At 40.4% G+C, this 17,442-nt stretch overlaps 4 protein-coding genes across 6 annotated transcripts in view; all 4 read left to right on the top strand.

Annotated features, from left to right (window-relative positions):
• LOC309503986 (protocadherin gamma-A11-like) overlaps positions 1 to 17,442 on the top strand; it is a gene marked incomplete at its 5' end in the record, with an annotated part of 186,772 nt that overhangs the window by 17,223 nt on the left and 152,107 nt on the right. The window contains one exon of one of the 3 annotated variants that reach the window (XM_082176893.1): positions 3,764 to 7,097. The exons of the other annotated variants lie outside the window; for them this stretch is intronic. Within the exon in view, the coding sequence (XP_082033019.1) occupies positions 4,722 to 7,097 (2,376 nt within the window). Of the gene's footprint in view, positions 1 to 3,763; positions 7,098 to 17,442 lie in introns of those variants that run through there. 3 annotated transcript variants of the gene reach the window in all.
• LOC309504013 (protocadherin beta-15-like) overlaps positions 1 to 17,442 on the top strand; it is a 65,714-nt gene that overhangs the window by 9,220 nt on the left and 39,052 nt on the right. The gene's annotated exons all lie outside the window — the stretch shown is intronic.
• On the top strand, positions 50 to 2,769 carry LOC309505282 (protocadherin beta-15-like; the record flags this gene model as incomplete). The annotated part of the gene is made up of 2 exons (XM_082178661.1): positions 50 to 2,670; positions 2,761 to 2,769. The coding sequence occupies exons 1-2, from the start codon at positions 274 to 276 to the stop codon at positions 2,767 to 2,769; spliced, it is 2,406 nt and encodes an 801-aa protein (XP_082034787.1). The 5' UTR covers positions 50 to 273.
• On the top strand, positions 7,118 to 17,334 carry LOC309505280 (uncharacterized protein; the record flags this gene model as incomplete). The annotated part of the gene is made up of 3 exons (XM_082178660.1): positions 7,118 to 11,876; positions 13,762 to 16,157; positions 17,326 to 17,334. Exons 1-3 carry the CDS (start codon positions 9,308 to 9,310, stop codon positions 17,332 to 17,334), a joined length of 4,974 nt encoding a protein of 1,657 aa, XP_082034786.1. The 5' UTR covers positions 7,118 to 9,307.

Below are 17,442 nucleotides of genomic sequence, written 5' to 3'. Positions count from 1 at the left end.
TATATATATATATATATATAATTTGTATGTAGTTTCTTCTTTTTAACTCACAGTGTCGCTGTTTACCTGCAAAACCTTGTGTTTGTTCAATACACATCTCTCCACCCTGCTTCTGATGTCATACACAGTTTCAAGCTCGTCTTGTTATAGAAAATCGTCGACGGTGAGCGAAGGACTATTTCAGACATTGGATTTATTTGTACAATTATGTTTCTTTTACATGTTACTTGTATATCTGGATTTAATTTCTGAACAATTTCTGAAACATTTTAAATGTTCTGCTTTGCTGGCGAGATGTTTGGCCTTTTGTTCTTCGTGCTGATGGCGCACACCGCTTATGGAGACGTGAGCTATTCTGTCCTGGAGGAGATGAAACGCGGATCTGTGATTGGAAATATAGCAAAGGATCTCGGACTCGATGTGAACAGGCTGTCATCTCGTAAGGCTCGTATTGATACTGAAGGTAACAGAAAACGATACTGTGACATTAATCTGAATACTGGAGAACTGACCGTAGCGGAGAGAATCGACAGAGAAGAGATTTGTGGAAAGAAAGCTTCATGTGTTATTAAGCAAGAGCTCGTGCTGGAAAATCCATTAGAACTACATCATCTCATTCTCAGTATTGAGGACATAAATGATAATTCACCACAATTCAAACAAAGTCTAATAAAATTCGAAATACAGGAATCAGCGGTCAAAGGATCTCGTTATTTATTAGATGAGGCCCACGATGCGGATATTGGTATGAATTCAGTGCAGACATATGTAATGCAAGACAATGAACACTTTCTTCTTAGTGTATTAACGCGTTCAAATGGAAGAAAATATGGCGAGCTCGTTCTTAATAAAGAGTTGGATCGTGAGCAGCAGAAAGAGGTGACTTTAATTCTCACTGCGGTAGACGGCGGGACTCCACCGAGATCAGGGACTGTAGCCATACACGTCACTGTGCTGGATGCTAATGATAATGCTCCAGTCTTTAGTCAGGCCGTCTATAAATTCAGTCTACCTGAAAATTCTCCTGTAGAGACTGTAGTGGTGACAGTGAGCGCTACTGATGCTGACGAGGGACACAATGGACAAGTGACGTACGAATTCGGTCATTTATCCGAACGCCTTCTAGAAATATTTTCTGTCAATTCGTTGTCTGGAGAAATTAAACTAACAGGAATCATTGATTATGAGCAGGATAATTTAATTGAACTGCCAATTCAAGCCAAAGATGGGCAAGGGTTAGCGAGTCATTGCACAGTAATAATAGATGTTATTGATGTCAATGATAACAGCCCTATAATAGTAATTAGCTCTCTTAACAGTCCCGTTCTTGAGAACGCCTTACCCGGTACAGAGGTTGGCATCATTAATGTGCAGGACAGAGACTCTGAAAATAACGGACAGGTGCGCTGCTCAATTCAGCAAAACGTCCCATTTAAACTCGTACCTTCAATCAAAAACTACTATTCTCTGGTGACCACAGGTGAATTAGACCGCGAGCTGCTCTCTGATTATAATATTACAATCACTGCTACTGATGAGGGCTCTCCGCCTTTATCTTCCACTAAGAATATTCACTTGACTGTAGCTGACGTGAATGATAATCCACCTGTATTTGAGGAGCAGAATTACAGAGCTCATGTGCAAGAAAATAACAAACCGGGTTCCTCTATTTGTTCAGTATCAGCTACAGACCCGGACTGGAGACAGAATGGCACTGTAGTTTATTCTCTGTTGTCCTCTGATATCAATGGCTCACCGGTGTCCTCCTTTCTATCCATTAACGGAGACACCGGGGTCATTCATGCCGTTAGGTCGTTTGATTACGAACAGATGAAGAGTTTCAAAGTTCTCGTGTTAGCCAGAGACAACGGTTCTCCTCCTCTGAGCAGTAACGTGACCGTGAGTGTCTTCATATCGGATGAGAATGACAACTCCCCTCAGATATTATACCCCTCTCCGGAAGGAAACTCCTTCATGACCGAGATGGTTCCCAAAGCTGCGCAGGCGGGCTCCCTGGTCTCCAAGGTGATCGCCGTGGACGCGGATTCTGGACAGAACGCGTGGCTCTCGTATCACATTATTAAAGCGACTGATCCGGGACTTTTCACTATCGGTGTCCACAGCGGGGAGATCAGGACGCAGCGGGACATTTCTGAACCTGACAGCATGAAACAGAACCTTATTGTGTCCGTGAGAGATAACGGACAGCCCTCTCTCTCAGCCACGTGCGCGTTGTATTTACTCATATCAGATAACTTGGCTGAAGTTCCAGAACTGAAAGACATGTCTCATGACGAGAGCAGCTCCAAACTGACGTTTTATTTGATCATCGCGCTGGTGTCCGTTTCCACTTTCTTCCTGACCTTTATCATCATCATCCTGGCCGTGAGGTTTTGTCGCAGGAGAAAGCCCAGACTTTTGTTTGATGGAGCTGTAGCCATTCCCAGCGCCTATCTCCCTCCAAATTACGCAGAGGTGGAGGGCGCGGGAACTCTCCGCAGCACTTACAATTATGACGCGTACCTGACCACGGGCTCGCGCACTAGTGACTTCAAGTTCATCAGATCTTATAATGAGGGCACAATGACTGCTGACCTGACTCTGAAAAAGACTCAGTCCGCTGTGGATGATCTTGAAGGACTCGATGCGGGTATCAGCGATTCGTTTCAGGTAGGACTAACAAAGTATTTATTTTTAATGGTCTGGGCTTCTATATTAAATGTGTATGTGTTCAAAGTTGACCGCTTTCCCTGCCAATAGTCTCTTTAAAGACCAAAACTGTCTGACTCATTCAAATGCTTTATTTTATGCACATGGACACGTTTGAAAGTAATGTTTAAATATTTTTTTTAAAGGCTACATTTAATAGAATTATTATTATTATTTATTTATTTATTTATTTTTCATGTATGGTCGGTTTTAAGATATGAGGCGTCACGAGTTATGCATTTCTCCCCCCACCACACACACACACTTGGTTATGTATTTTTTATTCGAAGTGATTAAAGTTGTGTGATGATTTTTGAAGTAGTTAACGTCAAAGTTTTGTGATCGTCTTATCGATGAGCTATTAATGCTGAATGTATTTTGTGAGTAGTTGTAATTTTTCCCGTGTACAAGGTCTTAATGTGGGAAATGAGCTGTTCGTTTCAAGACTAACCATGTCTTTTTTAATTATATAATGGTCTGTGTTTACATTTACATTTTTATTTTCTTGTAAAGCGAAAGTTCCATTGGCAACAGGCTCTGTTCTCTGCTAAGTTTCACCTGACTCATTCAAGTGGTCTTTTGCAGGTGCGACATTTCAGGGTCAATTTCACGTCTGAAAAGTACCTTTATTGTTGGTTTGCGCAAGTGTTTACAGTACATCACCGGCCCACGACCTGGAAACGAAATTTGATAGGTTGCACAAGCAAGCTAATTCGTTTAGGATTGTAGTCAATTCTTGTGGAGGCACATTTCCCCTGAAAATAATACAATACATATTTGGTTTTAAAAGGGGTTTCAGAAATATTAATGATCAATAGAGCTTATTTAATCTGGCCCAGGATAAACGAATGTAATGTGATCCAACGCAATGTGGATCATTAATATAGCTATATTAATTTACTTCGTTTTAGCTTGTCACGTGTTGTCTCTGTGTAAAAAAGGTTTATAAATGGCTTTACATTTTTATGTTAGTATTGTTTTATAAGCGCCAATACACTCGGATATGAAGTTTAATAGAAAGGCCATTTTTTTTTTATTTGCTGTCCATGCTGTAGTAGAGGGTGTGTGTGTGTGTGTGTGTGTGTGTGTGTGTGTGTGTGTGTGTGTGTGTGTGTGTGTGTGTGTGTGTGTGTGTGTGTGAGTGTGTGTGTGTGTGTGTGTGTGTGTGTGTGTGTGTGTGTGTGTGTGTGTGTGTGTGTGTGTGTGTGTGTGTGTGTGTGTGTGTGTGTGTGTGTGTGTGTGTGTGTGTGTCCACAAAGATGGTAATATTAAATCCTTGTCCTTGTGGGAACATGTTTTGGTCCCCATGATGAAAACAACTTATCATAGTAAGTGATGTTGCTGTTTTTAAGAAGTCTTAGTTTTTTGTCTTTTATTTATTATCCTTTATATGAAACTGGCTTATAAAGAAAATTTAATTCCGATGTCAGCAATTTAACTATTTTACTATTTTAGCCGAATTGGAAATGGCATATTACAGGTTTTTCCTGTTGCTGTCCGTGGTGCTTAACTGTTGCACTGCACTGGTGCCCCCCATACACGATGCAGGTCATAGCCTTCTGTTTTTTTTTTTTTTTGTTTTTTGTTGTTTTTTTTAAATACTGAAGGCCTAAATACTGTGGTAATTTCGATCTCTCATTCTTCAGAGAATGTTGCTGCTGCCTCTGGTTTTGAAAAATATATATTTATATAAGTACATCTGTTCAGTGTATGTAGGCTACGATCTGACGCTTAATCCTGTGAAAGATATGATTCTTATGCAGTTTTTGCTTTTAACTCACAGTGTCGCTGTTCACCTACAAAACAATTTGTATTCAGCACACATCTCTCCACCCTGCTTCTGATGATGTCATACACTGGGCTGCGAGATCGTCTCGTTCTAAAAAATCGTCGAATGTGACTGGTCTTTTTTTATTATTTAGTTTCACGTGTTCTCTTTTACATTTTAACTGTTGCATTACTGGAATTATTTTCTGCTGAATTTCCCAAGCATTTCAAAGGTTGCTGCTGAGATGTTTGGCCTTTTGTTCTTCGTGCTGATGGCGCACACCGCTTATGGAGACGTGAGCTATTCTTTCCCGGAGGAGATGAAACGCGGATCTGTGATTGGAAATATAGCAAAGGATCTCGGGCTCGATGTGAACAGACTGTCATCTCGTAAGGCTCGCATTGATACTGAAGGTAACAGAAAACGATTCTGCGACATAAATCTGACAACGGGAGATTTGATAGTGGCCGATCGGATAGATAGAGAGGGGCTTTGTAAGGGGAGGCTTTCTTGTGTGCTTAATTTCGAATTTGTATTAGAAAATCCTTTGGAATTGCATCGCGTTGTCCTACAAATCCAAGACATTAATGATAATACGCCAATATTTCCCAAAGATGTAATAAAGCTAGAAATAAGTGAAAATGCCGATAAAGGTGCTCGTTTTCGTGTCATTGAGGCTCGTGATGCGGATGTCGGCCACAATTCAGTGCAAACATACATTTTAGAGAGAAATTTAAATTTTGTTTTAGCAGTGAATTCAAAAACAGATGGAGGCAAGTATGTCGAGTTAGTGTTGGATAAAGAGTTGGATCGTGAGCAGCAGAAAGAGGTGACTTTAATTCTCACTGCGGTAGACGGCGGGACTCCACCGAGATCAGGGACTGTAGCCATACACGTCACTGTGCTGGATGCTAATGATAATGCTCCGGTCTTTAGTCAGGCCGTCTATAAAGTCAGTCTGCCAGAAAATTCTCCTGTAGATACTGTAGTGGTGACAGTGAGCGCTACTGATGCTGACGAGGGACAAAATGGGGAAGTGACATATGAATTTGGTCATTTATCCGAAAATGCAAAAGAATCTTTTTCATTGGATCATCAGAGTGGACAAATTTCCGTGAAAGGGCCAATAGATTTTGAAGATGAATCAAGATATGAAATTATTGTAGAGGCTAAGGATGGGTATGGCCTTTCCTCAGACACAAAAGTGGTAATAGAAATTACTGACATAAATGACAATTCCCCCAGTCTTATAATCAAATCTCTGAATAGCCCCGTTCCTGAGAACGCGTCACCCGGTACAGAGGTTGGCATCATTAATGTACAGGACAGAGACTCTGAGAATAACGGAAAGGTGCACTGCTCTATTCGGCAAAACGTCCCCTTTAAACTCGTTCCTTCAATCAAAAATTACTATTCTCTGGTGACCACAGGTGAATTAGACCGCGAGCTGCTCTCTGATTATAATATTACAATCACTGCTACTGATGAGGGCTCTCCGCCTTTATCTTCCACTAAGAATATTCACTTGACTGTAGCTGACGTGAATGATAATCCACCTGTATTTGAGGAGCAGAATTACAGAGCTCATGTGCAAGAAAATAACAAACCGGGCTCCTCTATTTGTTCAGTATCAGCTACAGACCCGGACTGGAGACAGAATGGCACTGTAGTTTATTCTCTGTTGTCCTCTGATATCAATGGCTCACCGGTGTCCACCTTTCTATCCATTAACGGAGACACCGGGGTCATTCATGCCGTGAGGTCGTTTGATTACGAACAGTTGAAGAGTTTCAAAGTGCTCGTGTTAGCCAGAGACAACGGTTCTCCTCCTCTGAGCAGTAACGTGACCGTGAGTGTCTTCATATCGGATGAGAATGACAACTCCCCTCAGATATTATACCCCTCTCCGGAAGGAAACTCCTTCATGACCGAGATGGTCCCCAAAGCTGCGCAGGCGGGCTCCCTGGTCTCCAAGGTGATCGCAGTGGACGCGGATTCTGGACAGAACGCGTGGCTCTCGTATCACATTATTAAAGCGACTGATCCGGGACTTTTCACTATCGGTGTCCACAGCGGGGAGATCAGGACGCAGCGGGACATTTCTGAATCTGACAGCATGAAACAGAACCTTATTGTGTCCGTGAGAGATAACGGACAGCCCTTTCTCTCAGCCACGTGCGCGTTGTATTTACTCATATCAGATAACTTGGCTGAAGTTCCAGAACTGAAAGACATGTCTCATGACGAGAGCAGCTCCAAACTGACGTTTTATTTGATCATCGCGCTGGTGTCCGTTTCCACTTTCTTCCTGACCTTCATCATCATCATCCTGGCCGTGAGGTTTTGTCGCAGGAGAAAGCCCAGACTGTTGTTTGATGGAGCTGTGGCCATTCCCAGCGCCTATCTCCCTCCAAATTACGCAGAGGTGGAGGGCGCGGGAACTCTCCGCAGCACTTACAATTATGACGCGTACCTGACCACGGGCTCGCGCACTAGTGACTTCAAGTTCATCAGATCTTATAATGAAGGCACACTGACTGCTGACCTGACTCTGAAAAAGACTCAGTCCGCTGTGGATGATCTTGAAGGGCTTGATGCGGAAATCAACGATTCCTTTCAGGTAGGACTTACAAAGAAATTACATGACTTTTTTTTATGAAAAATGTTTTAGTCTTGGCTGTTTAATACATGTATGGGTTATTTTTTCTTAACCACTTATTAGGTCCAATCACACAACGTGAGTGCCTGACCTCAGTGATGCTCTTGTGTCTTGTTGAATGTTTTTTTTTATTTTTTATTGATTAATCTTTGCTGCTATAACAACTTAGACTTTTCTGGGCAGACTTTCCATTAGATGTCACGCTCCACTTCAGTCAATTTCCTCCACACCAGACGCATTTGTTGCAACAAAGTTGAAATTACACAATTCTCCAGAATATCATTCTATGTTGTAGCATTACGATTTGTTTTCGCAGAAATCACTGGAATAAAAAAAAAAAAAATAGAAATAGATTTTTAACATACTTCTGGCCATATTGTCTGTCTAGTATTTTTTTTTTCTATCAGTATTTCTAGTTGGTGATTTGCATGGGCAATCTGCCAGCACTTTAAATGTCAAACCATTAGGTGTGTAGCTTTCTCTTTACATTTGACTTTTTCTCATCAGAAAATACTACATGTGTAGAGGAGCACACAAAATACATAATCCATTGCCTCAGTCTTTGATAGTGGACAGTAAATGTTTACTCCATGCTTCATTATCTTAATACTGTTTTGTTTTTTTATTCAATGATACATTCCAGTGTTTGATTATGAAAAGCATTAGCTCCATGAACAGCAAAGATGAAATATAAATAAATATTATATCACCATTTGTTCTAAGTGTGAGGTGCCTTAAATGAAAAATGTCACCAAAATATGGCCCTTCATTTAATATGATTTGTTTGCTATTATTTCCAATGTAACTATTGTTTTTGGGTGTGGAAAACAAGCATTAAGACCAGGTATTATCCAGTCATCCACTCGAGTGTTGTGAAATTTTATAAAAATATGATACTTTTTACTCCGTTATTTACTTTCTGGTGTGCGTTTTTTTTTTTTTATATATAAAAGGTACTGGCATCGCAATTTTTATTCAAAAAATTGGGTCACACTTTAACTACTATGTACTTACATAAAATAAAAAAGTACAATGTACTTTTTGTGTTCATGTCGCATTGCAAAACACTTGTGCTGCTATTGAGGAGGGATATAAGGGTAAGGATAGGGACAGGTTTGGTGGTATGGGTAGGTTTAAGGATGGGTTAAGTTGTAAAGGAAGGCTCAGCGGTGCAATTGTATACGTACAGAAATTAATTACAGCTGTAATTAAATGCTGGTATTTTAAATTATTTAAGTGCAATGTAAAAACATGTATGTACACAATAAGTGCATCGTATCAAATTATTAAAATGTTAGTACATAGTAGTTAAAGACACCTACAATAAAGTGGGGCCAAAAATTGTGATATTTAGACATTGAAATCATTGGACGCAAATGTTGCTTTTAACTTTTGTTGTTGTTGAGCTCTGACATGAGCTCTTCAGTTGCTTATTTTGATATTGTGACAGATACTCTTTTAACCAAGTGCAGGTGCTTGTCGGTCTGATGTTTTGATGTGCATCTTTCCAAAGTCCAGAGATTACTTGTTTGTTTGTTTATTAGATTTGTTTTGTTTCATTTTTTATGAAATGCAGCCTTGGTATAGCATTAGTGGTGTTTTGCACACATGTATCATAGCCTTTTCCTTTCTTTCTTGACACATTTTATTTGCATATGGATTTGCTGTTATTTCATAAGAACTTTAAGTTAATGTCCTATCAATTCACTGTCATGGAATTTCAAACCATGCTAAAATGTCTGTGTCTGTTGATTTCAACACATTAATAGTACTGTCCGTGGTGCTAAACGAAAGAACTGTACTTGCTGACCGCCTTACTGCATACACTAGCTCTCAATAAATACGATACATATTAGTTCTTCGTATATCCTCCATAAACTGCAGACAATGTTATATAAATAGTACGTAATTTAATAGAATGACTTACAACCATTCTTCCCTACAGCCTCATGGCGTCGCTGTATACCTTTGTAGAACAGACAAATAATATCCTCCCACCCACTTTTTCATTTATAAGAGGCTGTTTGCTGCAGAGAAGACAGGAATAGTCGACTTGGTATATTTGACTCGTTTATTAATTGCATATGGTTTTTCCCTATCATTTTGGAACATTTTTGGTCTTCACTGTCTCACTTTTTTCCACATAGAAGATATTTTGTGTTTCTTTCAGAATGCAGATAAACGCAGGATTTGTTTTACTGCTTTCGCTCTGCTTTTGTGTCATGGTGGCGCACACCGCTTATGGAGACGTGAGCTATTCTTTCCCGGAGGAGATGAAACGCGGATTTGTGATTGGAAATATAGCAAAGGATCTCGGGCTCGATGTGAACAGACTGTCATCTCGTAAGGCTCGTATTGATACTGAAGGTAACAGAAAACGATATTGTGACATTAATCTGAATACTGGAGAACTGACCGTAGCGGAGAGAATCGACAGGGAGAGTCTTTGTGGAAAGAAAGCTTCATGCGTTCTGGAACAAGAACTTATGCTTGAGAATCCCTTAGAATTGCATCGACTTAGTTTACACATTGACGATATGAATGATAACGCTCCGCATTTTGACGAGGATGTAATCAGAATGGAAATCAGGGAATCGGCGCACAAAGGGGAAAGGTTTTTACTTGAGGAAGCGCACGATCCGGATGTAGGGAAGAATTCAGTTCAGTCTTACATTTTGGAAAGCAATGAGCATTTCGTTTTATATGTCAAATCAAACGATTTAGAAGGGAAATACTGTGAATTGGTATTAAATAAAGAGCTTGATCGTGAGCAGCAGAAAGAGGTGACTTTAATTCTCACTGCGGTAGACGGCGGGACTCCACCGAGATCAGGGACTGTAGCCATACACGTCACTGTGCTGGATGCTAATGATAATGCTCCAGTCTTTAGTCAGGCCGTCTATAAAGTCAGTCTGCCTGAAAATTCTCCTGTAGATACTGTAGTGGTGACAGTGAGCGCTACTGATGCTGATGAGGGACAAAATGGAAAGGTCACGTATGTATTTGGTCATGTTTCTGAGGAAGATAAGAGATTGTTCTTGCTAAATCGCAACACTGGAGAAATAACTGTAATCGGAACAATAGATTATGAGGAGAAGTCAGCATATGAGTTGCGTGTATTAGCTAAAGATGCTGCAGGTTTAACATCGTATTCAATGGTAATGATAGCGATTACAGATGTTAATGACAATGCTCCGGTTATTATTAATAAGTCTCCGAATAGTCCCGTTCCCGAGAACGCGTTACCCGGTACAGAGGTTGGCATCATTAATGTGCAGGACAGAGACTCTGAGAATAACGGACAGGTGCGCTGCTCCATTCAGCAAAACGTCCCATTTAAACTCGTTCCTTCAATCAAAAATTACTATTCTCTGGTGACCACAGGTGAATTAGACCGCGAGCTGCTCTCTGATTATAATATTACAATCACTGCTACTGATGAGGGCTCTCCGCCTTTATCTTCCACTAAGAATATTCACTTGACTGTAGCTGACGTGAATGATAATCCACCTGTATTTGAGGAGCAGAATTACAGAGCTCATGTGCAAGAAAATAACAAACCGGGCTCCTCTATTTGTTCAGTATCAGCTACAGACCCGGACTGGAGACAGAATGGCACTGTAGTTTATTCTCTGTTGTCCTCTGATGTCAATGGCGCACCGGTGTCCTCCTTTCTATCCATTAACGGAGACACCGGGGTCATTCATGCCGTGAGGTCGTTTGATTATGAACAGCTGAAGAGTTTCAAAGTGCTCGTGTTAGCCAGAGACAACGGTTCTCCTCCTCTGAGCAGTAACGTGACCGTGAGTGTCTTCATATCGGATGAGAATGACAACTCCCCTCAGATATTATACCCCTCTCCGGAAGGAAACTCCTTCATGACCGAGATGGTTCCCAAAGCTGCGCAGGCGGGCTCCCTGGTCTCCAAGGTGATCGCCGTGGACGCGGATTCTGGACAGAACGCGTGGCTCTCGTATCACATTATTAAAGCGACTGATCCGGGACTTTTCACTATCGGTGTCCACAGCGGGGAGATCAGGACGCAGCGGGACATTTCTGAACCTGACAGCATGAAACAGAACCTTATTGTGTCCGTGAGAGATAATGGACAGCCCTCTCTCTCAGCCACGTGCGCGTTGTATTTACTCATATCAGATAACTTGGCTGAAGTTCCAGAACTGAAAGACATGTCTCATGACGAGAGCAGCTCCAAACTGACGTTTTATTTGATCATCGCGCTGGTGTCCGTTTCCACTTTCTTCCTGACCTTCATCATCATCATCCTGGCCGTGAGGTTTTGTCGCAGGAGAAAGCCCAGACTGTTGTTTGATGGAGCTGTGGCCATTCCCAGCGCATATCTCCCTCCAAATTACGCAGAGGTGGAGGGCGCGGGAACTCTCCGCAGCACTTACAATTATGACGCGTACCTGACCACGGGCTCGCGCACTAGTGACTTCAAGTTCGTCAGATCTTATAATGAGGGCACACTGACTGCTGACCTGACTCTGAAAAAGACTCAGTCCGCTGTGGATGATCTTGAAGGACTTGATGCAGAAATGAGCGACTCGTTTCAGGTAGGACTAACAAAGTATTTATGTTTTAATGGTCTGAACGCAAATACACATTTAAATGGAAGCCCAAAGTTTAACTTTGATTGGCAACAGGCTCTTAAAATGATCACGTGGAGATTTTCTGAGGGCGAAGTTGATGTCAGAAAAGTAGCTACATTAATTGGTATGTTTATAAATAATTTTTAGATTTTCTGGTCATGAGTTATCAATTGTAAGTCAAGATGATTCACGAATTAATTCACAAATCTATGTTTTACATATTGGCGTTTTTATTTTATTTATTTATTTTCTTGTCGTTCTCCTTTCTCTTTACCTGCCTCTAAACTTTCTAAAGTCAAAGAACTTGCTTCGTCCTTTTGGAAGGTTTTTTTGTTTTGTTTTTTTGTTATCTGAGTAAGCATGCTCTCTGATAACGACGTCTTTTTCCCTTGATTCTCGGTTTTAAGTCATGCGATATGGCTTGTCTCTGTGTATTATCATCATCATGTTTCATTACCGTTTTTTATTGGTGACTGAGGCCTTGATATCGAAAGGATTGACAACATTTGCAAATTATTTAGAAAGTTACAAAAAATAAATAATGGAACTTGTTTGAACTTTTTTATGTTAATTTGCTTTTAAATTATATAATTCTTTCTGCCTTCTCTGTAACTTAATAAGAAATAACTTTGTAGAAATTATTCTGTAGCTTTTGCATTAGGCTACTTTCATCATAGTATCCTTAATATGAATTTGTTTAGCAGCTTCATTTTCGTAGACTTAATTACAAAAACTTTTAAAATACCTGTGTGGCGTTAACTTGCGTATGAAATACAGTTATTGGAGTGCAGGACAGTGTATCTGTTTTTTAGGTAGTACTATGACCGTTTTTTTTTTTTTTTTTTTTTTTTTTTTTTTTAAGAATAGTTTGATTTACAGATTTTATATGTATTTGTGTTCTGAACTGAGTGCTTTCTTTGGCAGCAGACTCTGTTCTTGACAGATCTTTTGTCTTCATGTACTTTTATTGTAGATATATGAGTGAAATTTTGACTTGAGAGATGTACCATGAGTTAAGTTGTCTTCAATTTTATTTTTATTTAATACATTTTTTTGGTCATGTGGGCAGTTTTAAGTCATAAGGCATGATTCACAAATCGATGTCTTTTTTACTTATTTGGGTACTTGTATTTTTTTCCACTAGCCACAGTTTTGGATTTAAATAGGTTAAAAGTTGATTGTTGGTGATCTTTAGAGGTAAGAAATCAAATTCCTGCTTCACTCTTGAATAATCCTTCTTTCTAGCTTTTTTTTATTATTAGTTTTAAGTATTTTTTGGATCATTAGTAGACTATGTGTGTCCGTGTATTCTGCTATTTGTAATATGATCTATGAATGTTAATATTTTAAGTAGTTTTACGTTTTCTCTCATCGATGTCTCCTTTTTGTATTGATGGTATATAGATGGAATTAAAGTCGGATGACAGAAATATGCCATTAAGTGTAATTTTGTAAATGTCTTTGTAGTCTGTTTGGAAATAGCATAGAGCTGGTTTTCCCTGCCGCTGTCCGTGGTGCTGCACTGGCGTTTACTCTTGGTGTTTGAGCGTGTTGCTCTCTCCTTTCCTGTATGATACCTCACACAACTCTATCCTGCTGCATCTTTTCTTTTCTTTTTTAATACTACACGTACTGTGGTCGTACTTCTCTCACACGCTTCAGAAAATGTTGCTGCTGGCTTTTGTTTTGCAAAATAATTTTAAGTATATAACCAGAGTTATTTATATGACGCGACACTTAATCCTGTCAAAAATATATATAATTTTTATGTAGTTTCTTCTTTTTAACTCAAAGTGTCGCTGTTTACCTGCAAAACGATGTGTGTGTTCAGTACACATCTCTCCACCCTGTTTATGATGTCATACACAGTTTCAAGCTCGTCTTGTTATAGAAAATCGTCGACGGTGATCGAAGAACTATTTCAGACACTGGATTTATTTGTACACTTATGTTTCTTTTACATGTTACTTTTATATCTGGATTTAATTGCTGAACAATTTCTGAAACATTTTAAATGTTCTGCTTTGCTGCTGAGATGTTTGGCCTTTTGTTCTTCGTGCTGATGGCGCACACCGCTAATGGAGACGTGAGCTATTCTTTCCCGGAGGAGATGAAACGCGGATCTGTGATTGGAAATATAGCAAAGGATCACGGACTCGATGTGAACAGACTGTCATCTCGTAAGGCTCGTATTGATACTGAAGGTAACAGAAAACGATACTGTGACATTAATCTGAATACTGGAGAACTGACCGTAGCGGAGAGAATCGACAGAGAGGAGATTTGTAATGAGGGGCTTTCCTGTGCTCTTAATTTTGAATTAGTTCTAGAACACCCATTGGAGATACACCGTGTCACAATACAAATACAAGATATTAATGATAACACGCCAACATTTCCTAAAGACACGATAAAGCTTGAGATAAGTGAGATATCTAGTAAAGGCGCTCGGTTCCGCGTGAATGAGGCGCATGATGCTGATATAGGAAAGAACGGTGTACAAAGCTATTCGATTGAAAATAATAACCATTTTCTTTTATCTGTAAGTACAAAGGCGGATGGTGGCAAAAATATTGAGTTAGTGTTAGACAAAGAGTTGGATCGTGAGCATCAGAAAGAGGTGACTTTAATTCTCACTGCGGTAGACGGCGGGACTCCACCGAGATCAGGGACTGTAGCCATACACGTCACTGTGCTGGATGCTAATGATAATGCTCCAGTCTTTAGTCAGGCCGTCTATAAAGTCAGTCTGCCTGAAAATTCTCCTGTAGATACTGTAGTGGTGACAGTGAGCGCTACTGATGCTGACGAGGGACAAAATGGGCAAGTAACTTATGAATTCAGCCGAATTCCGAGAACTGCGAACGTACTATTTGCTCTAGATCAAAACAATGGAGAGATAAAAGTTAAAGGCCCCATTGATTTTGAGGAAGCATTAAGGTATGAAATGCTTATTGAGGGAAAGGATGGCGCTGGTCTTTCTTCGGACACTAAATTAATCGTAGAAATTACAGATGTTAATGACAATTCCCCCATTATAGTGATTAAGTCTCTGAACAGCCCTGTTCCTGAGAACGCGTTACCCGGTACAGAGGTTGGCATCATTAATGTGCAGGACAGAGACTCAGAGAATAACGGACAGGTGCGCTGCTCCATTCAGCAAAATGTCCCATTTAAACTCGTACCTTCAATCAAAAACTACTATTCTCTGGTGACCACAGGTGAATTAGACCGCGAGCTGCTCTCTGATTATAATATTACAATCACTGCTACTGATGAGGGCTCTCCGCCTTTATCTTCCACTAAGAATATTCACTTGACTGTAGCTGACGTGAATGATAATCCACCTGTATTTGAGGAGCAGAATTACAGAGCTCATGTGCAAGAAAATAACAAACCGGGCTCCTCTATTTGTTCAGTATCAGCTACAGACCCGGACTGGAGACAGAATGGCACTGTAGTTTATTCTCTGGTGTCCTCTGATGTCAATGGCGCACCGGTGTCCTCCTTTCTGTCCATTAACGGAGACACCGGGGTCATTCATGCCGTGAGGTCGTTTGATTACGAACAGTTGAAGAGTTTCATAGTGCTCGTGTTAGCCAGAGACAACGGTTCTCCTCCTCTGAGCAGTAACGTGACCGCGAGTGTCTTCATATCGGATGAGAATGACAACTCCCCTCAGATATTATACCCCTCTCCGGAAGGAAACTCCTTCATGACTGAGATGGTCCCCAAAGCTGCGCAGGCGGGCTCCCTGGTCTCCAAGGTGATCGCCGTGGACGCGGATTCTGGACAGAACGCGTGGCTCTCGTATCACATTATTAAAGCGACTGATCCGGGACTTTTCACTATCGGTGTCCACAGCGGGGAGATCAGGACGCAGCGGGACATTTCTGAATCTGACAGCATGAAACAGAACCTTATTGTGTCCGTGAGAGATAACGGACAGCCCTCTCTCTCAGCCACGTGCGCGTTGTATTTACTCATATCAGATAACTTGGCTGAAGTTCCAGAACTGAAAGACATGTCTCATGACGAGAGCAGCTCCAAACTGACGTTTTATTTGATCATCGCGCTGGTGTCCGTTTCCACTTTCTTCCTGACCTTCATCATCATCATCCTGGCCGTGAGGTTTTGTCGCAGGAGAAAGCCCAGACTGTTGTTTGATGGAGCTGTAGCCATTCCCAGCGCCTATCTCCCTCCAAATTACGCAGAGGTGGAGGGCGCGGGAACTCTCCGCAGCACTTACAATTATGACGCGTACCTGACCACGGGCTCGCGCACTAGTGACTTCAAGTTCATCAGGTCTTATAATGAGGGCACACTGACTGCTGACCTGACTCTGAAAAAGACTCAGTCCGCTGTGGATGATCTTGAAGGACTTGATGCAGAAATGAGCGACTCCTTTCAGGTAGGACTAACAAAGTATTTATAATAATAATAATAATAATTTGTTACATTTATATACCGCTTTTTCTGAGACCTCAAAGCGCTTTACATAGAAGTGGGGAATCTCCTCAACCACCACCATCCACTTGGATGATGCGACGGCAGCCATATTGCGCCAGAACGCTCACCACACACCAGCTTACTGGTGGAGAGGAGACAGTGATGAAGCCAATCAGTATATGGGGATGATTAGGAGGCCATGATCGACTGAGGCCAAGGGGCAAATTTGGCCAGGATTTATGTTTTAATGGTCTGGGCTTCCACATTAAATGTGTATTTGCGTTCAAAGTTCAACTTTGATTGGCAACAGGCTCTTAAAAAGATCACGTGGAGATTTTCTGAGGGCGAAGTTGATGTCAGAAAAGGAGCTACATTAATTGGTATGTTTTTAAATAATTTTTAGATTTTCTGGTCATGAGTTATCAATTGTAAGTCAAGATGATTAACGAATTAATTCACGAATCTATGTTTTACATGGCGTTTTTACACTGTAAAAAATTTCTAACCCTCCCAAATCAAAAATTTCAAGTGACCGATAACATCTACATTTTTCAATTGGCCCAAGTGAAATTCTTGTTGCAATAGTCTGTTAACATTGGCTCAATGAGAAATAATACGTCAGACTAATTGAAAAATTTAGATGTTATCGGTCACTTGAAATTTTTGACTTGGGGATGTAATTTTTTTTTTTACAGTGTATTTTATTAAAAAAAAAAAAAAAAAAAAAATCTTGTAGTTTTCCTTTCTTTTTCCCTGCCTCTAAACTTTCTAAAGTCAAGGAACTTGCTTGTCCTTTTGGAAGCTTTTTATGTTATCTGAGTAAGCATGCTCTCTGATAACGACGTCTTTTTCCCGTGATTCACGGTTTTAAGTCATGCCATATGGCTTGACTCTGTGTATTATCGTTACCATGTTTCATTACCGTTTTTTTTATTGGTGACTGAGGCCTTGATATCGAAAGGATTTTTAACTTTTGCATTAGGCTACTTTCATCATGGTGTCTTTAATATGACATATTTTTAGCAGCTTCATTTACGTAGCCTTCATTACACAAACTTTTAAAAGACCTGTGTGGCGTTAACTTGCCTATGAAATATTGGAGTGCAGGACAGTGTATCGTGTTTTTTAAGTCGTACTAACACAGTCTTTCTTTTAAGAATGGTTTGATTTACAGATTTTATATGTATTTGTGTTCTAAACTGAGTGCTTTCTTTGGCAGCAGATTCTGTTCTTGACAGATCTTTTGT

Source organism: Leuciscus leuciscus, assembly GCF_965113295.1.
Source record: "Leuciscus leuciscus genome assembly, chromosome: 8".
In the NCBI taxonomy this organism is placed as follows: domain Eukaryota; kingdom Metazoa; phylum Chordata; class Actinopteri; order Cypriniformes; family Leuciscidae; genus Leuciscus; species Leuciscus leuciscus.
The sequence above is the reverse complement of the archived record's forward strand: the minus strand, read 5'-3'. Positions and strand labels throughout refer to the sequence as shown.